We start from the raw sequence: 25,919 nt of genomic DNA, 5'->3' as shown, positions 1-25,919 counted from the left end.
CAGTTTAGTTTTTCCAACTCCCATGCGGGATGCTAAAGAAAACTGGCTCAGAGAGCTGCAAGAAAAACCCAAAAACTTGATTACCAAAACTCGATTTGGCCACTGAAATCGCAAATTAGAAACTAGAGCAGACTGGCAAATTTATTTCGCCACATTGGCTTAAGTACTATTGAAAAAACTATGGAAATTATACCATTTTTATAATAATAAATATAAATTCTGTCAAATATTTAAAGAAATAAAATTTAGTTAATTAGATTTATAAGGTTTATAGATTAAAAATAAAAATACAATTTCTGGAGTACAAAAAAATCGTGCCACTGTGCCAACCTGTTGTTGGACTCGATTATGATTTTATGGCCAAAAGAAAGCACACTGCCAAAATAGAAATTGAAATACTTGTAGAAGAAAAAACATACATACAAATATATATATATATATATGTGTATATATTCGATATATACAGACTGAGAGAGAATCGTAGACAATGCAGGAAATGGGCATTATTCTGGGCCCGGCCATAACAATTACCTCTGCAATAACCATTACAATTACCACCACAAAACACTCTCTTGGAATTTCTAATCTCTGGCTTTCGGCTTTCACCTTTATCTCTCTTTGGGCCCGAAATTTAGACCAATTCTCTCTCTCTCTCTCTCGGCCAAGGAAATGGTAATGCTGGAAATGTTGGTGGAAATGTAAATGGAAATGTAAATGCCGTGTAAATACACAGCGGCGAGCGGCTAATTGAAAATGCAACGGAAACAGCGGAAGTGCAGAGCACTCGGACCTGAATTCAATTCAAATTGAATTGATTTTGGTATTTCGTTTTGGTGTTTGTGATTGATTGTGTCTCAATTAGTGACACAACACATAATGGGAAATGGAAAATGGAAAACAAACTGGTATACCTAATGAGAAAGGGACAATCGGTTCGATTAGCTAATGAGATTGCATTTAACATTTCAAGTTGGTAAACATGCAAATCGTTCGAGTTTTTGGTGGGAAAAATAATAAAAGAAACTGATCCATGGCAGTGTTAACAAGCAAATAAAAGAAAGCGCAAGTGTTGGAAAATGAAAACAAAAGCATAGAGCATATTTTTTTAGGAGAGTATGAAGCAAAAGTAAAGTAACCCAAGGTCCAAGTCATGACACTCCCTCAAAAATATACTTGAACACCCATTAAATATAAATCATAATTATTTTTGCAAACTTAATATTAAATTAGGAACCAAACTGTCTCTCCCACTCCTCTTCTCTCTCTATCTTCTTATTATTATTTTATTATTTTATTTTATTTTCTGGCAGCTGTTAATTGCTGTTCACAACTCATCAAACAAAGGACAGACTTTATTTAAATTCGGCAATTGTTGCCAGCAAAGTCACGAAGTATCATCACCATGGTCAGCATTGTTGTTTCAGGGCCAACAAATAAAGAGGAAAAAAAGCAAATGCTAGACGGGCTAACACCCGCATATTTAATGCTTATTCCGGGGACCGTCTTCAGTCTTGTTTTGGTAATTGTACAGCAAAAACAACAAACATTGAACAATGAACAACATCATGTTCAGCCATTCGAAAGTTGTCCATGTTCAATGAACCTTTTAAACTGTTACCATTTCTTGTGCTCACTCGCTCTCGAGTTCGTGTCCACAGTCTTTCGTTTCATCGAAAATTGAATTTCCATTTGAACGTTTCGACGCTTCGTGGAAATGTGGAAAAACGGTAGCACAAAGTGGAAAGTGTTTTCCGGTTTCCCGTCCACTCCAGCTCCTCTCCAACTTCTCCTCTACCTCGATTAATGTCTCTATTAGGCCACCGAATGAAGTTGCACCGAAGGGGAAAAAGGTAATATTAGTTCTGAGACGACTTTGTAGGACGCCTAATGCATATTTATTTTTTGTATGCCTTTTTATTCATTTATTAAGTCTAAAATTAATTCAGGTTTTAAGGTTCTGTGGCTAGTTTTAAGTGAAATAATATCAAAATCCTTTTTTATTGTTTTTATAATTAAAAGCCGAAGTTTATATACTCTTGCAGTTTGAAACTGAATTATAAGATCAATTGTAACTAAACTTTAAATATTCACATATTTTGAATCAATAATTATCTATATTTTTATATAACAAATTGTGCGACAAATCAAAGTCTAAAAATCTCATAACTAAGCCAAAAACGCATTAATTTCAATTCGGAAAGCGGCAGTATGCTAATTTTTAGCAGGTTAATAAAACTGCATACTCCATTTAAAAAGTGAATTTTTTGCCGATTTTTGCAAATTTTTATGATGTAACCCCTTTCCCTTTTTCCGAAAAATGGGAAATTTCTGAAAAAAATTTTGTTCTGCAGGAGATGTCTAGAAAAATTTGCCTTTTAATGCTGATCAAGAATATATATGGTTTATAGGCTTTTACAAGCTTCTGTCTGAAATTATAATACATTGGAAAGGCATAGGAAACTATAGAAATACACATGAAATTGTATATTAAATTGCTTGTAAATACTATTTTTCAATACAAAAGCTGTTCCAACTGTGATTGTGACCTAGATAGATAAATCAATAGATAAATCAATCAAATACAACTTTAATTGCATTTTTAAAACTTCTTTTAAACAGTGTTTGTTTAACCAACACTTATTATTTTTGTTATCGAGAAAGGTCAACTTTGTCGCAATGACAATATTATTATTCAGTTTGCAGCCTTCTTAGGGCTCCATATTATATTCTTACATTAATTTTCTATACGATTTATCTCTTCTCTTCTTTTATTTTGTGTTTGATTTTATAAAATTATTTCTTTGACTTGATGTGTGATCCCTTTCTTCCTTGAGTAGAAGGTCTTGTTTAGACCAAAAAAGAGCTCGACTTTTCACAGGCAAAGCCTTGAAGCGGAACCGTCTTGGATCAACTTTTACCGGTCTCTTTATATTTTTTATAATTATAAATATATATGTTTGTTTTCTTTGCATATTATATAAATATATTGACTCTTCTACTTCTGTTGTATTTATCAGCAAAAGAAAATTTTAAAATAAATCTGCCGTGTTACAAACTTTGTATTTCTGTTCTTGTTTTCCATCATTCATTATTTTTTTTTTTCGGCCTGAAAGTTTTTCTCACATTCCTAATGACAGCCAATGGGCAGTCGCAGTTGCGGCCACCGTCGGGGAAATCATCATTTGCTTTTGGCCATAAATATCAAATTCATATTAGTTGCCAGCCAAGTGGAACCCCTTTGGCTTATCGTGTGAACTAATCTGAGGGGAGTCGCTGTCGCTGTCGGAACTGGAGTCGTCTTCGTCCGTCGTCTTCGTAGCTGTGAAATGATGTGCGAGTCCGTGAGCATGGTACTTCCTCCGCTTTCTGGGACCCCTGGTTATAGTATATAGTAAATATATATATATATACATATATATATATCAGTCGTATAGTATCATGGACCGATTGTTGACCGTCGTCTCGTCTTCGCCGTTGAAATTGAAGCCCGGCCTGCGACTGCCGTTTGTTTGCAGCTACTTTATTACACCACAAAAGACCCAAGACGCTGGCGAAGAAGCGTCTTCTTGAAGGTTTCTGCCCTCTTGCCAGAATGTACATACACTTGGAGAAAAATGTACATAAGAAAATTAACAAACTTATACTATAGATATAAAAATTCAACTCGTTTACTATGGAAATGCTTTCTTAAATACAAGATGATATTTCTTTAGAAAGATATTTATTCTAAACTTTTTATACTCTGCGGTTAGCAATTTAATTATAAGATCGTATTGGGAATTGATCATAACCAAGCTGAAAATATTAGCATTCTTTGAATCAATATTTAACCATATTTTTATATGAAAATTTTATATTACATTCCGACAAATCAAACTTAAAAAAACTCATAACTTAGCCAAAAAAGCATTAATTTCAATTCGGAAAACTGTTCTATGCTGAATTTTTAAAGGTTTATAAATCTGCATACTCAATCTAAAATTTAAAAATATTTAAATTTTTATCATTTTTTTTTTATAATTTTAACGATGTAACCCCTAATATTTTGAAAAAATTAAAAAAAAATATTTTTTCTTTCGGAGATGGTTAGAAAGATTCGCCTGTTGATGCTGATCAAGAATATATATGATTTATAGGCTCGGAAATGACTCTTTCACCGGTTTGTGAGCTCCTAATCAAAATTATAATACTCTGAAAGGCTATAATAAGCCTATAAATACAATCTCCATCTAGGTATAGGAACAAATATTATCTGTTTATAGTTTCTATATATTATATTACAATTTATCAAAGTTTACCCTGAGCCTTTATTCTAAAAATAAACGTACATCCCCAGATTTATCTTTAAAAAGTTTGTATTTTTTATATAATTTTTATGAGGTCTTAATTTTTTTCGAGTGCAGACCTTGCAGTGTATGCTTTTTGTCGCCGAGGGTCTCGCGTTGCAGTTGAGTGCCCCCCCTGACTCCGTTCTGGCCAAAAGAAACACATTAAAAGCATATCAGGTGAAATCATCGGTCTGTTCTCAGCGTTTGTCAGTTTGCAGGTTGCAAGTTGCTTAGTTGCTAGTTGCACGTTGCAGGTTGCTAGTTACAGGTTGCACGTTGCATAGTTGCTAGTTGCAGGTTGCCAGTTTCTTAGTTGCCATTTGCCACGCACTCGGCGGAAGACTCTTTTGACTTTGACCAACAATTTTTGTAGATAGCCAAAAAACAATCAAGCCTTGTTTGATCTCTGTCGCCTCTTAAGACAATGGATCTTTGGATCTTCGGATCCAAAAAAAAAAAAAAAACAAAACTGAAATCAAAGGTAACAAACTGTCATCAGATGTCTCTGGCTTTCGGTCCCTTATTTTTTTGGGCTTGGCCCACGCGATTTGGCCACATTTGATTGCCATTGTCTTGTCGCGTTGATTTGTTTCCATTACCAGGCATTGTCTGCGTCGTCATCTTCCTCGGTTTCAAAATTAACTAGGGGTATATGCGACTATAAGAGGGTTTTGGCCATAAACTCGACCCTTTGTGAGCTTAAAATTATTAAAAAAAATTCGTATAGTACACCTGTCAGGTAATTTTAAACACACAATTAAAGTTTATAGTTAAAAATGCAATAGAAACATTTAAATAACTTTGTTGTTTGTCCATCTACAAACTTATAATTTGGTATGTGGTTATTTTTTACAATTTTCTATATAGGTGTTAAATTTTATCAAAATCGTACTACAGTTACATACAGTTGTTATAGGAACTTTAGGATCTATGTACTATATGTCCATGGATTAACAGGCTTTGGTTTTCTGAATCAACTGCCTTACTTGTGGTATAGTTTATGTTTAACTACATAACAAATGGGGTATATTATTGGATTTTATTAAAAGATTTAGACAAAGTCCCTTGGACATATGAGCAAATGTATCTGAGAATGCATCTTTGGGATATTCTGAGCATGTATCTATGACTATATCCCACGGAGTAATCTGAGAAAGCAACTGAGAAGCAATTTTAGAGAGTATCTGCTTATCTCTTTGAGTATCTAAGGGTATAGTTCCGATAGTTTTCACAGTATTAATTGTACATGCATCCCAAACACCGGACCTTCTCCTCGAAGCAAATGGTCTCCAAATATTGAGGCTTTGGCTTCAATTGTTGCAACTCAACGTTGGTGTAGCGCAGGACACGTCTGCCCCTTCGGTAGATTTGCGGCAATTTGGTTGGCCAATTTGGCTGATATGTCCAACTGGGCACATTGTGGTTACCTGCCGGCGGATTAACTGGTGGATCTCCTTCCTCACTGGTCAAGGGTACATCCATAGCTCCCTCCGATGGTGTATCCATGGAACTATCCTGGGCTACAGTGGCATTCCGTTTGGCCTCCCGTTTAGCCTCTCGTCTGGCCTTCCTCTTGGACTCCCGTTTGGCCTGAGCCTTGGCCCGTCGATGCTCATCCCACTCCTTGGCGGTGGGTATATAACGTCTGGCTTGTTCGGGCTTCGCTGGGGATTCCACCGATTGCACTGCCGGCAATTCTGGCGGGGATGATGATGATCGTGTGGGTGCAGACGATACTGAGTCCATTTCCTTCTGCTTCTGCAGCCTCTGCTTTCTCTCCTCACTCATCTCACGGAGCACCCTCTCGATGCGTTCCCTCTTTGCAGACCGCAGACGATCCACCCGTGACCTTTCCTTGGGTGAATATCGTATCGGAGAGTGCGAAAGATGTATAATTGGCTCAGTGCTTTCATCGGTATTAGAGTCCGGGATCATAGGACTTCGGCTACGTCGTTGTTCCGTCAACATGATGGCCTCCAGAGCCACCTGGCGATCGTGATCACGTCGCCGTTCTTCGGCAGCCCGGCGCTTCCTCTCGGACTTCGAGAGGCGCTCCTCATGGGGATGCGATTCAATCAAGGATGTGCTGGAGACAATTTCCCCGCTGTTATTCAATGGAGTTTCATGTCGTTGCTGCTCCTTCTCCTTCTCCTTCTCCTTCTTTTTGCCAGCCCTCACACGGGGCACAATCATGTATTCCTTGTCGTTCAACAGAACCACCTGAGAACCATGACCAACTATTGAAAATAAGATATATTAAATATTAATTAGAAGAGTCTAGATGGGAGAGATGGAACCTCTTATTGGCACATTTGGAAATTCATTGTCATCCTCCAGAGCGAAGAGGTCATCGTTAGAGCCAGCATTCAACTGGGTCGTGGCATCCTTCTTCTGGCGCGGCACAAACTCCTGGGCATACACATTGGGATATTTCTTGCCCAAAGGTTTCAGGTCATTTTCTTCTGCATTTCTGTATTGACGCGGCACAAACTCATTGGCATTCGCATTTAGCTTCACCTTACCCGCTCCATCGCCAGCAGCTCCAATAGTTTTGTCCACATCAAGGTGTTGCTTCGTGAACAACAGCAAATCGGGACAACTTGAGGCTCGAACTATTTTATTCTCCATTTTATACACTTATTTTCGGGATTCGGTTCCAGTACGCAAACACACACAGCTTTACTTGGTTGGACAAACAACTGAAAAACCATGGCCTACTGGGAATAACATTTACACCAAGTTATGTATGGTAACACTAAATACAATTAATAGGAATGCAAATTGAGATGAACAAAATTCGATATGATATATCGGTAAGGATATTGCACCACATATATTATCGATAATACAGCAAACTTTGATTTATCATAATTTAAAGTATCAAAAATTAAGTAAACTTTGATATATTGAAATTAAAAATATCAAAAAAACTCACAAACTCTGCTAAAATATCGAATACCATAAGATATCCTAATTTAAAACATCTATATTGTCGCAAGCTTCGATATATCGGAGTTTAAATTATAAAAAAATATCATAAACTTTGATATATTGATAAACATCGAAATTATGGATATAAAATATATCAAGAACTGGGTATTTGCTAGACATAATTTCCCTATAAAACAAATTAGAGGGTATCTAGGGCATCCATGGCTATGTTAAGACTCGTAACACGTATCGTGTCGCCTGATGCCACGCCTTGGCTTTTCGTAAGAGTGGCATGTAAGCAATAAAGCTGAATAAAACTGTATAAAAAAATACAAAACATAAGAAAAAAAAAACAGAAACCGACATAAGAAATAAGAGCACACGCCGTCCGTGCAATTAGTTTAATGTTAGTGGCCGCACCTAGGCCTCACCCAGCCTCCCAAGATCCCAAGATGCCAGCTCCCCGATCTCCAGTTCCCAGCTTCCAGTCTCTCCATCCCCAATCCCCAATCCCCTCGAGCTGCCGAGCGGGGTTAACTACTGTATCTGGATGTGTGCAGTGAGTCATGGCGATCGATTGAGAGATTTATCCAATCGATAATTGAGCAAGGCCCGCAGACAGTTGCACAATATGTGTAGCACTCCGATTATCGATCGATCTATGGTAAGCGGTGTGAAGATGCTTAGGCTTCGGGATGTATATATAGCGAATACACATTAGATGAAACATTAAGTCTATAAAGTTGAGTTTATAAACTACACATACATCTTGGGATTTAAATATTGATACATATACTGCTTAAAGTCGAATATTAATGAATTATCTAGTTTTAAACATATTTATATCTTGTTTGATTCAAAGCTATCTTTTATTACTTCAGAATTTCGGTTTTAGTTTTATGAACACCGGAATACTATATAATCAAACTGCCAAAAAAACAGTTGTTAAATGTAGAGGATCAGTAAGTATCATTCAACAGTGAATAACTATGATCAGTATTTAACTACGAGCAGTAAATAACTATGAACAGTAAGTATCTATAACCAGTAGGTAACTGTGATCAGTAAGTATCTATGACCAGTAAGTATGTATGTATGATCAGTTAGTAACTTTGAACACTAGTAAACAATGACTTGCAACTTTTGTAACACAACACATTTCTGAGACTTGGCCGGCATCAGGCACTTCGTTCCGGGGATGCTAGAACTAGTTGGGAATCATATGTACAGATGTGCGAGTTTTGTTTTGGAGCTATTTCAATGAAACTATGGAGTTATTCTTCTACGTAATGTTACTAGTATATAAGTCGGATCATGGGGAATCGGTGAACTATATATATACATATATATAGCTGCCATAGGAACGATCGGAAGATTTTAAGAAAAAAAATAACTATGATCAGCAATTAACTATAAGCAGCAATTAACTATGAGCAGTAAGTAACTCTGAACATTAAGTATCTATGACCTGTAAGTAATGAGCAGAAAGTAACTATGATCAGTAAGTATATATGATCATTAACTATCTATGATCAGTATGTATGTATGATCAGTTAGTAACTTTGAACACTAATAAACAATGACTTGCAACTTTTGTAACACAACACATTTCTGAGACTTGGCCGGCAGCAGGCACTTCGTTCCGGGGATGTTAGAACTAGTTGGGAATCATATGCACAGATACGCGAGATTTGTTTTGGAACAATATTAAGGGCATTTAAGTGAAACTATGGATTTATTCTTCTATATAATTTTACTAGTATATAAATCGGATCATGGCGAATCGGTGGACTATATATATATATATACATATATATAGTTGCTATAGGAACAATCGGAAAATATTAAAAAACAAACGTAGAACTTTTCCAGTTTTCAACAGATTTTCGTCAAATTTGATATATAGTCAATATATATTTATCTATAATTTTGTGTAAAATTTTATGAAAATCGGACTACTATATCATATAGATTACGATCGTTAAAAATAGAGGAAAGTGCAAAACGGTGAATGAAATGAAAGCAGGTAATACTTTATTGTTTTTTAACTTAAATATATATACAAAACATATTGTAATAATTCCTAGTGATAGAATTTTTATCTGCAAGGGTATATAACCTTCGGAGTGCCAAAGTTAGCTTTCTTTCTTGTTATGTGTGTTTTATGTTATAAATAAAAACACATCATTCATAATGAAAATCTGCTCAGAGATACTACATTCATTCCGTGAGGCTGTTGTAGATCAAGTCTGCCGTGACATCTCAAAGCCAATTGAAGCTGTTTTATTTATGCTAAAATCCTCTTCAAACAAAGTCTTGAATGGAGGGGATACCTTATAACGTGTTACCGATAAGTGGGAAAAAGTCTCAGCCAAAAGGTGGAGCAATGCTACTACTCCCAGCCAACCCATTTCTAGTTGCAAACGGACTAATTGTTGTACGAACTCTACCAACTTTTGCATAATTTCCCTGCCATCAGCCCATACCATAATAACCCCATTTCGAGCAGAGAGGAGGGAGCATATCATTAATATACAAATTTATGTTTATTAAGCGAGCTGCTCAGTTCAAATTTATGCAACTGGGGTGGTGGCACGGCGCCTTCAGCCCTGGCAAAAAGAACACAACACTGCCTTTGGGCCCAAACTATACTAGTAACAACCAACAATTGGCCATGTGAAAAGTTTACCTTGACTGAGAACTGAAACAAGATATATACCAAAGACATGGAGACATGATGATGATGATGATGATGATGAGTAGGTAGCTTGGGCAGCCGCCACCTTATATGGGGCATTTGTGGCGCCCACCTAACAGCCAACACTCTCCAACTAAATTGAACAACAAAAAAAAAAAACCCAATGAAATTCGGCAGCCAATTAACACAATTCAATGCTTGAAGGTTGCCAAATATCTCCTCAATTGGAGGCCATCAATGAGTTACTCTAACTTTGATTTATAATATTATAAGCAATATGATATATATATATGTGATTTTTATAGATTTGTATTCCTACCTGCACGGCACAATTGAGAAAGCAATTATTTTGTCCAGGTCCATTGAGTAGACCCTTTGACGAGGGCTCCAAACTGGGTGACATCAGACTATTTGGTGCTCTCAGGAGTTCCAGGATACGATTACGCTCGGAACCATTTTGTAGTGAACCCATGGCATAGGTTTTGGGTGACGCCGAAGCGTACAGAGAGTTCGTTGTGGCAGTTGCTCCACTGGCTCCACTGGCCAGGCGGTACAATGTGCTGCCCGGTGTGGTGGTCATTCTGCGTCCACTCCACGCTGAAGACATTCAAAATAAGCTCGAGTTTTGTGAAGCTCTGTAAGAAAAATATAGAGAGAGAAAATGAGAGGTTAAAGACAAGTTTGCCACTCAATCACTGATGATCATCGGTCATTCCAGATTCCAGATTTGAGATTTGAGATTTAAAACAAGAGAAAGAAAAAGAGTTTCAAGATTTATGAACTGAGATCTGAGAGCCAAAGATGATGTGGGTTGGCCCTGACGTGTCGCCGGCAATTAGTTGCAGCTGTGAAAATATTTTCCCCCCCCAATGTCAATGTAGAAGCGTGATCACGAAGGTGGAAATATTACACGGTATATTATACACATAGCCTAGTTTCTATAACATATGTATATGACAACTAAAACAACTTGAGAAAATACTATGAAATTTATTTATATATTATACACAAGAAAAATTATCATTATATTAGGGCCTATTCTAGCGGCATAATTTTCAACCTTTTTCCCAAAGCAAAACCTAAGATTATCAAGATTTTTATTAGGGTAAAAACTGAACCTTAAAGAAATTCATTAATGTATTATTTTAATAACCAAATACATAGATAAATACATAACACTGGCTGAACTGAATCTCTGATAATTTCACATAAATTAATCCAATCTTTATAAATATTGATGAAGCGAAATCGATGTTAGAAAAAATCCTTAAGAACGGCCACACCGGCTATTCCGGCACCGAGTCTCCACTCTCCACTCTCCACTCTTCCACTCTCCACTCCCCCCAAAAATAAACCGGAATGCTTGGCATTTCTAATCACAAAATCCCCCCCATTCAGCCACGACTCTGGCCAAGTTCTGCGAGTGAAAGTCGCGGCGCCAGAGATACTACCAACATTGGCAAGTAGCATTAAGTTGGCTTGTGCGTAGAAACGGTATTTGTGTCACTCGGAGAGCGGAAATGGCCAACTGGGATTATGCAAGCGCTAATTGCAGGCCAGTTGTCATTCGCATTCGCAATTCATTCATTCATTCATTCATTCATCAAGCCAGCATTTTTTATTTCTTTTAGATGTTTTCATTTTAGCTCGCATTGCGCACATTTTCTGCTTGAGCCACGGAGAAAGCTTTCGCAAACCGAACATGATTTTTAAATTAAAAAAAAAAAAAAAAACATTAAAAAAAAACAGTAAAAAAAGAAAGAAAAAAGTTTATTAACCCAAGGTTCCACCGAGATTTGAACTCGGATCGCAGGATTCAGAGTCCTGAGTGCTAACCATTACACCATGGAACCCACCTGATTTTGATGAGCTCAAAAAGGTAGCACATATTTCCAAAAATAACAATTTTTAGCTCTTGGTATAAATAAATTACTTAATTACTAAAAATAAATTATAAATGCTGAAATGGCAATAATTTTTAGACTCGATTGAATATTTGTATAATTTGTTAAAGGGGTTTTGTCTAAAAAAAAAAGCAAGAAAACAAAATAAATTTGTAATAAATCGAGAAAAATAATATACAAAAGAATAAAAAAAAAAAAATTAGTAATACTAAATGATACATTTCATAAATTTGAGCCTAAACTCGTTATTTTAATAGTTTTATCATGACCTGTAGTTAAAGATAAAATATATATATAAATAGATATGTATATATATTTGTATATTAATAAATATATACCTATATAAAGCTATATATATCTTCATTTATGATACAAAAATTTCTTTAAACCTTTAAAAATTATAAGTAAAAACTTAAACTTTTTGATAAAATAAACATCTCTTTATAGGTTCCACCGAGATTTGAACTCGGATCGCAGGATTCAGAGTCCTGAGTGCTAACCATTACACCATGGAACCCCACAATTCTTTTTCCACTATATATTTTATATATTTGAGAACTCTCCCGATATATATTATATATAGTTTATTCTTAACCAGATTTATTCAATATCAAAGTATTTTATGTTGGTTTATATTCATAAACCAAACTTTCCAAGAACCAAACCTGATTGAATTTATAAAAATCAAACAAAAAAGAACCATAATTTCTAGGCTTTCCACAGCTACTTATAATTAAAATGTAAATCCAGATATTCTTCCCAGAAGCTACTTAAAAAAATATATATAAATATAAATCCTTATACCCGAATTCCAAATTCAGTTTGATAAATATGTTTCAACATTTGAATATTAATATTTTCTTTTTTTTTTAGAGCCGGGAGCTTGCCCTCAATACCCGGAATCGATTTTCAAGTGGAAATCGGAGACTTCCAATGGTCAATTTGGGTTTTATGCTAATTACCAAAATATTTCCCCCCGAACGTTGCTAATTGATAAATGCTGCCTGGCATTTGTAGGCCCCTTAATTAACATAATCTGGCCCAGATGCACCTGCAACGGGAGAGCTGAAAGCTGAAGCAACTGTTTTGCATATTAATCGAGTTGGCCAAGACCGGGGGAAATGAGGGTAAAAAGCGGGGAAAAATGGAGGGAAAAAGGTAGCCTGGTGCGGCATTTCAATTGCCGTTGCGTGAAATGCAACAATTTGTGGCAGCAGGCAATCAACATTCGACATCCAACATCGTCTCGCTGTCAATTCAATTCGGAATCTATCATTGGGCCATGCAACATCATCTGGTAAATGCGGATAAACTTGATCATTTTCCACTCTTCTTTCTTGTTTATTATTATTCGGATAATTAAGAAATTCTTGTTAAATTACCAGCTGCAGCTCACGCAATGTCCAAGCGCAACTCTTTTCCTTGAAATTTATCATTAAACATGAAATACATATCATAGCTGTATAAATATATTTTTTAAACGAAGATTGTGTTTTTTTCAACATATGAAAGTTTAAATAACTCATAAGAAAGGTAAAAATGCTTTAATTTTAATTCGGGGTGCTGTCCCGTGTTAGTTTTTGTTAGGTTCATAAATCTGCATACTCTGTTTAAAATGTCAAAAAATTTAATTTTTTTTGTCAAATTTTGACAATTTTAACTAATGAAATATTAAAAAAAAATTTTCAAAATTTTTTTGTTTGCCTTAGATGGCTAGATCGACTCGGCTGTTAATGCTGATCAAGAATATATATGACTTATGGGGTCGGAAATGACTCTATCACAGCTTTTGAAGCTTTTGACTAAAATTATATTATCATTTTTTAACTGATATTTATCTATACATTTATATGAGAATTTTTGCGATGAATCCAAATTTAAAAATTTCATAACTAAGCCAAAAAAGCATTAATTTTAAATCGGAAAGCTGTCCCATGTTAGTTTTTATTAGATTAATAAATCTGCATACTCAATATAAGATTTTTTCAAAGTTCAATTTTTATCAATTTTTCAAGATTTGAATGTTGTAAAAATAACGACAAAATTTTGAAATAAAAATTATAACATTTTTTTTTTGTTCAGATATGGCTAGATCGATTCGGCTGTTCATGCTGATCAAGAATATATATGGTTTATAGGGTCGGATATGGCTCCTTCACATATTTACAAGCTTCTGACTGAAATTAAAAGTATTCTGGAAGATTTAAATTAACTTACTTTAAACTGTTTTATTAATTTATAAAAAGAGTAAGGTAAAGTTCAGCAAACTTCAATTTTAGATTTAAATTTCCACTCAAACTGCCCTGAAAGAACAGTTTCTCCAAAAGAGAGAATGAAACCAAGATCGCCCAGTCACGCACTCGCATTTTCGCGACAATTACGCCGAGTCGAAAGCTAATGGGATTTGGGATTCGGGATTCAGATTCAGATTCAGATTCAGATTCCAAGCCCAATGGTCACTCCACCGTGGTCATTATCATCGAGTCAGAGACGTAACCCATGCTGGCGCCAGCAGCTGGCCAAGATCGCTCCATTAGTCAATCTACAGCGAATGGTGGACAGTGGGATATATGTACATATAACATGGTATGGCTGGAAGTGGATTGACCTCGTCGGAAAAACGTGACATAATGCAAATCACACAGGGGCCACCAGGTAAGATAATAAGCCTCAAGCTTGGAGCTCTTTCCGAGCTCGGTTTCAGCTCTTTTCAAAGATTTGAGATGAAGAAAAACTTAATTGGCCGCCAAATACAAATTGTGAACAAGTGTGGAGGTGATATTTGTATATTCCCACAACACAATTTAGACTTTTAAGCTTGTTTTAAATATTATTTTTAATACTATTCAAAGTCAAGAAAGATTTCTTAGATTTTTCATAGATTTCTTGATATAGTTGAAATAGTTTTTCAGAGCAAGGGAACTTTCTTTCTTTCTGTAGCTTGACTGACACATTACAATAGCTCAATCAAGTACACAGCCACCTGGAGCTGTTTTGGTGTCTACTTGCTCTCCGTTTCTCTCGATGATTAGGCCAACAATTGGTCTAGAAACTATGCCAAGAATGCCAAGCACCTGTTGGCATCATTTTCTGGCACACAAACGAGTTCCAAGTACCACCACAGACCCTGAGAAATCAATGCAAGTTGCCTTTGTTTATCGACTGCACTGCGAAATGAAACGCTTGAACGTGTTGGAGCTGGAAGCTTGGATACTTGGATACTTGGATACTTTGAAGCCGGCTTGGAGAGCTCTGCAAGATGTACCAAATTGACCAGCTGCTGCTCCGGATGAAGCCAGTGCCCACATAGATTCCCCCTCCTATTTCGTATTTAATTTGACAATTTAACGGCCGGCGTTTTGTTTGGGCAATCATTGTGTTTCGTTTCGATTCGTTTCGGAACTTCCTTCCCACTCATCAAAGTAGCCAAAGAGATAATAACGCCCACGCAACGCCCTCACACCTTGAGACACTGACAAAACTATAGTACAGGGATAGTAGTAGTAGATAGTAGTACAAAGATAGTAGTAGTAGATAGTAGTAGTAGATAGTAGTAGTAGATAGTAGTAGTAGATAGTAGTAGTAGATAGTAGTAGTAGATAGTATTAGTAGAAAGTAGTACAAAGATAGTAGTACAAAGATAGTAGTACAACGATTGTAGTACAAAGATAGTAGTAGTAGTAATAGTAGTACAAAAATAGTAATACAAAGATAGTATTACAAAGATAGTAGTACAAAGATAGTAGTACAAATATAGTAGTACAAAGATAGTAGTAGTAGATAGTAGTACAAAGATAGTAGTAGTAGTAATAGTAGTACAAAAATAGTAATACAAAGATAGTATTACAAAGATAGTAGTACAAAGATAGTAGTACAAATATAGTAGTACAAAGATAGTAGTAGTAGATAGTAGTACAAAGATAGTAGTACAACTATAGTAGTACAAAGATAATAGTACAAAGATATTAGTACAAAGATATTAGCACAAAGATAATAGTAGTAGATAGTAGTACAAAGATAGAAGTAGTAGATAGTAGTACAAAGATAGTATTACAAAGATGGTATTACAAAGATAGTAGTACAAAGATAGTAGTACAAAGATACTAGTACAAAGATAGTAGTAGTAGATAGTAGTACAAAGATAGTATTACAAAGATAGTAGTACAAAGATAGTAGTACAAAGATAGAAGTACAAAGATAGTAGTAGTAGATAGTAGTTCCACTATTTCAGTATAGTTCTGACATCAATTCTACCAGAAAACTGATGGTTAAATACTTTAAATGATGAGTAATAGTTTAAGGCTAAATATATTACAATTGGCAGAAAATATCGATATATTGATGCTGCTTCTCCTATCTTCAATCTCTGATAAATCGATATCTTATCGTTGATTTACGATAAACTGCTACAATTTACAAATTTCTTAGTACTTTACCATTGCGGTAATCACTAAATATAAAAAATTATCATTAACTAAGTGTCTAGGATGTTTTCAATATATTTTTTACTAAAACGAGAATAAAAATATACTAAAAGTAAAAAAATAAATTACAAATAAATGTAAATTTTACAGATAATAATAAAAGCTAAACTGCAACGCTGATCAGCTGCAATTTGTGATAATTTTTCCCTGTGTTAGTTGAGCGAATTAATCTCCAGCGAACCGAACCGAATCAAATCGCATCGCATCGCATCCAAGTCCCAAGACCCATGGCACGAGTTGGGAGCATGGCCAACAAATTGCGGCACATTCCTGTCGCCATCGCACAGGTGCGGACATTAATTTGGCATTCCCAATTGTCGCGCATCAAATCGGAGTTGCAGAAACACAAAGCTCACAAGTCAGGCGGCAGCTGTGCAGTTTAATTGCAGAACTGATCGAGATCGGAATAGGAGAGTATCAAGTCTAATGATCAACAGGTTGATACTGTGGCTTTAAAGATGTATTATAGGTACTTCCTGCCTTCTAAAACCTGCCTGTTAGGTCAACTTCATAGACTTAACCTTCAAGAAACCCCTTCAAACCCAGACACAAAGTCTGATATACCCTCCTTTAGCTTATACCCTGTGAAAAGCACAAATAAACAGTCTTTGTGAGGAAAATTTAAGCGCAAAAGTGCCACAAACAAAAAGAGAGAAAAAGAATAAGAACAAACCAAGCTTGGGCTTGAGTGAAAGGCGGCTGGAGGGAAGTCGGAACAAGATGCTGTCCCATGGCGACCGCGAAATCGAGAACTGCCAAGACAATGCCTGATTGTGACTGACAGCATAATTTATAGTTTTGCGATTTGAACTGCGTCACAGCCGGCAGAAAGCCGACAAAGCTAGACCCCAAAGATCCAAGATCTCCATAGAGAAGTTCAGCCATCTCGAGTCCGGTGTCCATCAAAGGCAATGTGTCCACTCCAGCGTGAGGAGCCAATCAAATGGAAACGTAGCGAATCGGAACTTTGTGTGTGGCAAAAAAAACAAAATATATATAACCGCAGCAGCTGTCATAACCGACAGCGGTCATCTGAAGCCTAAGATCTGGAATCACCATCATATCCCATCTCCATTATCATGGATCATCATCATGGATCATGGAGGCTAGGTATGCAAATTGACTGCGGAGGCCTATCAGATGTAGGCCTCATTAGTGGATCGCTTTGGCACTTTGGCCATTAGCAACACCTTCGACTAGTTAATTATGGTACTGGTCATAAAGTCGCGATAGATGCGTCTAACAAGATCTAGCCAAAAAGATATGAATGCAGAGAGAGAAAATATTAAAAGATATTCAAGTAAAAACTTGAACTTGAAGAGGTAAATATTTGGGGATGTGAAAGAAGGAGGAGGAGGTTTACAAGCTTTCTCAGAGATCAGTAAACAAAAATCCCCTGTCTCTCTATCTCTCTCTCCCTCTCTCTCTTTTGCTTGTACATTCCAGACAAAGCGTCTTAGAGAGAGGGAGAGCGGAAGATACGGAATCTACATGAGCAAAGGATCTTTTTCAAAGAGGTCATTTTCCAAAGAGAACGAAAGACAAAATCTGCTTTAAAATATAAACAATCTTTTCCATCAAAATAAATATTTACCTAAACCAAATCAAATCACTAAATTAAAACCCAAGAAATACATGCAAATTTCTCACAGTGTTCACCTATTGATAGACTCAATTCAAATTTGAAGCTAGTGGGTGTGTTTTATGCAAATTCCAACGCAACTCCAACCGAATTCTGAAGCGATAAATTCCGCACGTAAATAAAAATAAGAAATGATACAACTTACAGAGACCCAAAGACTTGAAGACAGACAGAACAGCCTTTTGTCTTGCGGCTCTTAACGTATTTTGTGGCTTTTAGCCACGTGCTGTTCGGTTCTCTCTTGCTCGATCTCTGTAGACGGTTTTATTTTATGGAAATTAACATTTTTTAATGGGTTTCTTTTTCAGGCCAGACCGAAGACCGGAGACCGGCACACACATTATTATTTTTTTTTTTATTTTGTTGGAGAGCAGAGTCATGCTGCACACCATGTGAGAATTTGTGGGCTGCTGTGATTTCCCCATCATCGGTTCGGGCAGCCGAAAATGCTACATGTTGCGTGTTTGCTTGTTGTTTTTGTTGTTGTTGGTGTTGTTGTTGGTGTTGTTGTTGGTGTTGTTGTTGGTGTTGTTGTTATTGTTGTTGTTATTGTTGTTGTTGGGGAAAAGTCCATTGCACAGGCATCGATCTGGACAGGTTTTTTGGCCACCCGAATGCAGTTTTTAACGGTGGCTCTCACACAAATTGACAACGGTGAAAGCGATCGCGTGAGAGATCAAGAGAGAGCGGAATAAGAACTTGGGAATCAAGGACTCCTTAGAGTAAGATCTAGTATTAAATTAACAGAAGACTCTTGAAAAATATGGGTTACATTTAAATAAGTATATATCATGATGTTGTTCTACGGCACAAGAGCTTTTAGTATCATCTCTTCTTTCGATAAATTAGCATAAAACCAAAAAAATTAGATTAATTGCCATTGAAATCAATTTAGACATTTTTGAAATCGATGCTAAACATAAAATAACAATCAATCAATCTTAGACATGGATTCTTAGCATAGTCTGCTTACAGTGGAGAGAAAAAACTACAATCATAATACACACGATACTGATACGGAACTCAGATAATAATTGCTTCCACATGGAAACATTTTTGGGAATATTCCAAGGGAAAATGCGCTGGGAAACTGCACTCAAGATGATATTTCTTTCGAGGGAAATGCATCTCAAGTGGCCATCGGTTTGACAAGTGCAGCGATCGTATTACACGATGTGTAACATTGGATGCGGGATGGAAAAAAACCAGTTTATCGATCAATCAATCTGCAATTTAAAATCGATTAACAGAAAAGCAAACGGAAAAACGACAACAAACTCAAGCAAGGAAACCGGCTACTGTCCGGTCTGGTTCTGTCCTATACCATCCTGTCCTGGTACTACTGTCCCATCTGGTTCGATCCTCTACTCAGTTGAGATGTGTTGTTGAAATTTGGTTGCCCCCAAAAACAGCAACAACAGATCGAACATAATTACAAGAACGAACCCAAAACGAACGAACCCAAAAATGGTCATGAGTCGGAGGCTCCACTCCAATTTCAACGAGTATATATATATATATATAGTTATGTCTCTGGGAGATTCAACAACCAAGATCCGACTGGAAGACAATGGTATGGTGACGGAACCAACAGCAGGTTCAATGACAGCCCGCAAATAGATAATCATCATCATTATCATCATCAGAGCCGGCACTATGATAATTCATTAAAAATGTTTCGTTGTTCCTCTTGAATCTTGACTCTTGAAGTTGGTTTCTTAAAGAATTAACCAACGAAAAATTAAAGAAAAAAAAAATTATGTTAAAGAATATTTGTAGCTTCTTTATATTTAAGTTATTTGTTGCAAGAAATAAGCCTTGAAAGCATTTAGACTTTCCCTATTTTCTTCTAGTTGCATGCTCTAAGTACCCAGAGTTTTGGGATACACACAAATGGAATGGAAATATATATCTATGTTATATATATATGGACTTTCCACATGTGCAGCGGCAATCAAAGATCTGTTTATTGTTTACAATGGTCGTCATCATCGCCCCTCTGCAGCAAAGATCATTTTTAGCCTGGCCCCGGCACGTGCCCTTTCCATGCAGATTCCAAAACTTTTTTGGTTGGATTTCTCTCTGCGATCTATCCGGTCTTCTCATTACAATTAAGAATTTTATTTACAGCAAAAAAAGCAAAAAAAAAAAAAAAGGGGAGAGAGAGTACCATGAGTTGCTGCACTCAATAATGGGGCTAAATAGGAAATGGAATTCAGAGGGAGGCCAGAGGCAAATGCTTTCGATAATATTAGGTTTCTTTATGTACATACCAACACTCAAGGAAGCTAAAGTTCTACACTCCGAAACTCCACACTCTCCAAACTCCATCTATAATAAGGGGGAAACAGAAGATAAATGGCTAAGTTTACAGGCTCTTATCCATATTTTATTGGAGATCAAATGCAAGAAGCATTTTTAACTGATGGATATATGTATGTAAGAAGATAATGTAATACCGCTTGCTTGTGCTTCTCTGGGCCCCGTCCAGTGTGTCCCTGTTACTTCACCCTTAGCGTGGCCACATTGGATTATTCTCGTACCACTTGGCCGGATAGCGTTCGTAGGGACGCGAGCCATGCATACGGCGCAGGCGCAAAGGCGCCAAACGCATGGGTACGGCCTGCTCCTGCTGCTGATCATTATAATAATTGTGATCAGCATGAACCGGGGGACGCTTATCGCAGTCCTCCATAGTATCCATCTGATTGCACTCAATGTTTTGATTTTGCTCCTGCAGAACTCGATCGCCGGAACAGAACATGGTGAAGTGCCCCTGCCGATCGTCGGCGTCCTCGCACTCCATCTTCTCCTCCCTAAAGGTGGAGGACATATCAAGCTGCATCAAGTCCTGATCGCCCAGGACGTTCCAAAACGGATTCATTGTTACCAAATTCAATGAAACTTTATTGATATTTTTCGTCAACACTAAAGAAAATCACGTGACAGAAGCTATGTTACTGCCTAGAGGTGGGAGAGAATAACTGAAAAGCTATTCCTCGATAAATCGATTGTAATGTTATTTTTGTTTTTTACTCATCGATATATACAAACGTACATATATTAGTTAACGAATATATATACTTTGACATATAAATCAAGGATCATCTTTTAAAAATGAATTGATTTGATGATTATATCGAACGAAGCTTATATTAATAATAATATCAATTCTTTATTTCTGAATTTATTCGATAATAAGTATATTTTAACATTTTATGCCATATTTTTCAGTATTTAAAGTTCGATATATCAAAGTTTAAAATATTTTCGGTATGATCAGAGTATCTAAACCCTAAATTAAATATTTTTAAGCACATTTGTATACCTTTGAATAAGTATACTTTATTGCAACACTGCTCTATATATTTTTAATTCGAAAATGTCTTGCCTTAATGCCTTTAGCCTGTCGGCTATAACTCCAATTCGCAGGGAATGACATTAGGTCAGCTGCCTTAACTCAACGACTTTAGCTTCAGCTTTAACTTCAGCCTCAACTGGTTTGAGTCTCACGCAATTTGCTTTGAACAATTGCTAAATTGACATTTGCTGTCCGTACATATAGTACAATACATACTACTTATATGTGCTCGACTTGTTGCTCCAATTGAGCAGAAATTTGCTAATTTCATCCAAAGAAATTTCTTGACTTCCGTTTTATTGCTCTAAATAAACAGATAATAAGTAATGGAAAGGTTGAGAGAAGATTCCCTAAATATGGTCGTTATATAGACCTACTTTCAGTTATTCAGTCCTTTAGAAAACTCTGAATATTTATAAAATAATACATATATTGAAAAATAATTAGAATTATTATTTTAATGGTTTAAAGATCTATTACCATCTCAAAAACAATTAATTTAAATATATTCAACTGATGTTTTCGATATATGATCCTTTTTAATGGTCTTTAGATATAGATTGTTCAAAACCTATCAGATATTGGTAAAGTTTATGGCATTCCTTTATACCATGGAGCTTCATTTATTTTTTTCTTTTATTTTCTTCTTCATTTTTTAGTTACTTTTTCGTTATTTTTTTCCATAAGAAATCAACGCGCAACCTACGATGATTTTTAATTACAAGGCAGCTCTCGCACGCAGACTCTGCCTCTCGAAGCCCTCCTTTCCCATGCTATATAGTGTATATATTATATAGCATATAGAGTGTACGGGTTTGCCGACCGACTCGACCAACAACGGCAATTACCAATCTTTTGGCGGCGACAACATTTAACGGGACAGCATTTTGCGAACGCATCGATTACCCACCTCACAGACGGAGCTACGCACCTGAAGGCGTTGTGTGTTGCTTGGGCAGGTGAAAATCGAGTCGAGAGATCGGAGGGGAAAAAAAATCAACAAAATAGCCGCAACAGCAGCTACGCAAATTTTACGCAATTGGGGACACCAGCACAGTGGTTAAGAAACAATAATTCTAATAAAAGGAAACTTAAAGTTTGCAATTTAATTATAGGATCATATCAGATATCGATCATAGTTTCGAACTTAAAGTATTCGCATTCTTTGAATTCACATTTATTACTATTTTTATAAGGCAATTTTTTAGATAAATCAAAATTTAAAAAGCTCATAACTAAATCAAAAATGCATTAATTTCAATTCTGAAAGCTTTCCTAAGCTAGTTTTTATTAGGTTAACAAAACTGCATACTCAATATAACATTTTTTCAAATTTCAATTTTTATCAATTTTTCAATACTTGAATGTTGTAAAAATATCGACAAAATATTGAAAAAAAATTGGTAAAATGTTTTTTCGGTCAATAATAGCTAGATCGATTCGGCTGATCATTCTGATCAAGAATATATATGGTTTATAGGGTCGGAAATGACTCTTTCACAGCGTTTGAGGCTTCTGATTAAAATTATATTACCATTTTTAACTGATATTTATCTATATTTTTATATGCATTTTTTTCGACAAATTAAAGACTAAAAAACTCATAACTCAGTCAAAAAAGCATTAAATTTAATTCGGAAAGCAGTTCTACGTTAGTTTTTATAAGGTTAACAAATCTGCATACTCAATATAACATTTTTTCAAATTTCAGTTTTTATCAATTTTTCAATACTTGAATGTTGTAAAAATAATGACAAAATTTAAAAAAAAAAAATTATAAAATTTTTTTTCGACCAGATATGGCTAGATCGATTCGGCTGATCATTTTGATCAAGAATATATATGGTTTATAGGGTCGGAAATGAATACTTCAAACGTTACAAGCTTCTGAATGAAATTATGATACTCTACATACGTACATAATTTAAGGAAATATGGAAATATTAAATAATAAAGTCAATAAATAAATCGTTTAATAAAGCAATTTTGTATAATTTAAGTATTAAATTACATTATTTTATTGTATTTACCAAGTTTTCTATCCAAATTGTTAGACTTTCAGCTTTAGAAACCCCTATGTAGCTCTAAAACATGCATTTTAAGAAAGTAATCTCTCTCAGTGTCTTTTTTTTTCTGGTTTAACCATAAATAAAATTTCCAAAAACTGAAGCAAACCTTAGCCATCAATCAGTAAAGCACTTGAAATATGGCAAAAATACATCACGTATACGAGAGCCACTGCTGTCTGACCCCGAAACCCCAACAACTTGTGCCCAAATGAGAGACCGGTGAAGCCCAAAAAATCAACCAAAAAAACCCAAAAATACAGAGCGGAGTCAAACATTACAAAATACATAAAAAAACATTTGCCAAAATGAAACAAGAACAAGCCCAAATAAGAGTAAAGTTGTGGAGAGAGAATACTATATATATAACTCTGTAAAGAGACCTTCGAAAGCCATGAATAACTGTGATTCGACTTTTTTTTGCATCCGAAGGTTGAGGTATTTGTGATTTAAGATATAGATTTATATAAAAAATAATACAAATAATAATAATAAATAGCAAAAAACATTAAAAATCCTTAAGAACGCCTTTCGAAGCTTTCCAGAGAAACCAAGAAATGTTTTCTTTCCCCACTAATCTCCCATAAGTATCTTATTTTCTCAGTAGGTGTTAGGGTAAGGAAAATAAAGAAAACTATCTGAGAAAATAATAGAGAAACGCTTAATTTTGTACAGGAAACCACCATGATCCACCATGCAAATGAAACCTTCACTGTGATCCCTGCTTGAACCCGTTTCCATCTTGCTTGCCTTCTTATTCTAAGCTACACCGAAAGAAAAATGTTGAGCAAAGAGCAAGGAGTAAATTGATTTATGAATAAGGGTTTCTATTTCAAAGTATATGCTTTTAATATGTTAAAAATCTTTAAGTTTTGGTCTAACTAAACATCGTTTCTATATTGTTTATTTATAAAATGTCAAAACTTTAGTTCATAAATCAAATAATAATTAACTACATAACTTTTTTTATCTGTCTGTATCAAAAAATATTAATATTGTTTAAATTTTGTATAAAAATGCGTAACTTTTTTGGTGATAAATAGACAGAAACACAGAATAAAAAATCAAAATATAAAATATCTGCTCTTTTAAAACCCCCTATTTAGTCAAAAAAAAGTTTCTTTCAGTGTATGGTGGGCAAGAATCACTTCCCAGACAAAACGGAGCTCAGCGATTGATGGGATGATTGATTGATGAATGGCGGCAGGGGATGGGGCTGACTCTCTCTCTCTCTCAGCTAATCAGATTAGCTGGAGATGTCGTAACCCGGCGGCGTGTTATCGGACCGTGGCCAATTGGTCACCGATCTTTCCCCACAGGTATTCACTTACCTTGGCTTGGCTTGGCTGCTGCACCTGCGGCTAAGACGTAGGGCGGAGGCTGCGGCTGTGTTTGTGGCGATGCAATTGCGGTTTCATGTCGGCCGGAAGCTTCCACTGGCCACAGAAATGGCAGGATATAAAGTCGGGAGGATATGTGAAGAAGATCACTGGGCTGAGCGAGAGAGTGATAGTGACTGGAAGTGGGAGAGCGAAGTTTCGGTCTTCGCGCGAGAGAGGGCTTCAACCTCAAGTTTTCACACGCTTTCACTTGAACAAAAAAATAAACACACACACACACGCGCACAAACACTTAATAAACCGCTAATGCTTTTTCTTCGTCTTCTTTGCCTGGTCTTTCTTTCTCTCACTCGCTCTCACTGTATCTTAGTTTTTGTCACCCGAAAACCGCAATGAAAACACTGAACAAACAAAACATACGCGCAACAAGTGATTGTTTTTCGAGTGCGCAAGCGCAAACGCAAACATAAACAAAAGCCACGGCGGCAGCAAACACGTCCGATCACCGTGAAAACAAAAACAAAATTAACACAAAACCACATTTGTTTTGTTTTGGTATTTTTTTGAGAATTTTTCTTTGGTCACTCTGAATCCCGCAGCTGGTTATTAACATTTTACATCTTACACGTCTGGTTAACAATTTTACACGTTTACAGATACATGGGGCTGAATTTTCGCCTTGAGTGTAGAATTCTCATGTAAAAAGTAAAATTGGTTACCAGATCTGCTTTCATCCAGACGGAGAAAATGTAAATTAACAGAATTCTCTCTCGTTGGCCGTTGGGTGCTATGTCGCAACCGGCGTGAATTTAGCTATTTTTCCACTAGATTTAGCTTTTTTCATTTGTCCAATTGTGCTAGTTTTAGATAATATTTAATTTGCTTGTACAATTGCATTTAATGGTGTTAAGTAGCTTCTATTCAGCAATGATCTGGCTATTGCTCTTTTAAATTGAGCTTTTTTTTTTTTAAATATAGCTTGAAACAGATTAATTCCAGCCACTATTTATTAATATGCGAACTTAAAGCCTCCACCAGCTGCCGCTAAGTGGTGTTATTATAGCGCCCTCTACATGGTCAGATCGGTAACCCAAGTGTGTCCAGAATAGCGGCTAGGAATTCAATTAATTGAATTTAATTATTTATACTGAAAAATTGTTAAAAA

General features: G+C 35.9%; 2 protein-coding genes and 2 non-coding genes across 8 annotated transcripts in view; all 4 read right to left on the bottom strand.

Annotated features, from left to right (window-relative positions):
- The window catches only part of ec (ubiquitin specific peptidase echinus), a 158,815-nt gene that overhangs the window by 47,815 nt on the left and 85,081 nt on the right, over window positions 1-25,919 (bottom strand). The window contains exons 1-2 of one of the 3 annotated variants that reach the window (XM_086836651.1): window positions 24,746-25,281; window positions 10,277-10,592 (exon numbers count right to left, since the gene is read on the bottom strand). In XM_086836651.1, the coding sequence (XP_086692777.1) occupies window positions 10,277-10,564 (288 nt within the window). In that variant the 5' untranslated portion in view covers window positions 10,565-10,592; window positions 24,746-25,281. Of the gene's footprint in view, window positions 1-10,276; window positions 10,593-20,260; window positions 20,319-24,745; window positions 25,282-25,919 lie in introns of those variants that run through there. The other 2 variants (XM_086836653.1, XM_086836652.1) reach the window with 2 other exon arrangements.
- LOC110178019 (uncharacterized) lies at window positions 5,116-7,076 on the bottom strand. 3 transcript variants are annotated; one of them, XM_086836656.1, is made up of 3 exons: window positions 6,851-7,076; window positions 6,626-6,790; window positions 5,349-6,565 (listed from the first exon to the last, which is right to left on the bottom strand). In XM_086836656.1, exons 1-3 carry the CDS (start codon window positions 6,954-6,956, stop codon window positions 5,565-5,567), a joined length of 1,272 nt encoding a protein of 423 aa, XP_086692782.1. In that variant the 5' UTR covers window positions 6,957-7,076; the 3' UTR covers window positions 5,349-5,564. The 3 variants fall into 3 exon arrangements, with proteins under 3 accessions (XP_020800693.2, XP_086692782.1, XP_086692783.1); XM_020945034.2 differs by having other exon boundaries at window positions 5,116-6,565; window positions 6,626-7,076; XM_086836657.1 differs by lacking the exon at window positions 6,626-6,790.
- On the bottom strand, window positions 11,739-11,810 carry TRNAQ-CUG (transfer RNA glutamine (anticodon CUG)). The gene has a single exon. It is a non-coding gene; the product is annotated as a tRNA-Gln (tRNA).
- On the bottom strand, window positions 12,307-12,378 carry TRNAQ-CUG (transfer RNA glutamine (anticodon CUG)). Its single transcript has one exon. It is a non-coding gene; the product is annotated as a tRNA-Gln (tRNA).

The sequence above is a fragment of the Drosophila serrata genome, unplaced genomic scaffold (genome assembly GCF_035046125.1).
Source record: "Drosophila serrata isolate PLE 108 unplaced genomic scaffold, ASM3504612v1 contig_292, whole genome shotgun sequence".
NCBI lineage: Eukaryota > Metazoa > Arthropoda > Insecta > Diptera > Drosophilidae > Drosophila > Drosophila serrata.
The sequence above is the reverse complement of the archived record's forward strand: the minus strand, read 5'-3'. Positions and strand labels throughout refer to the sequence as shown.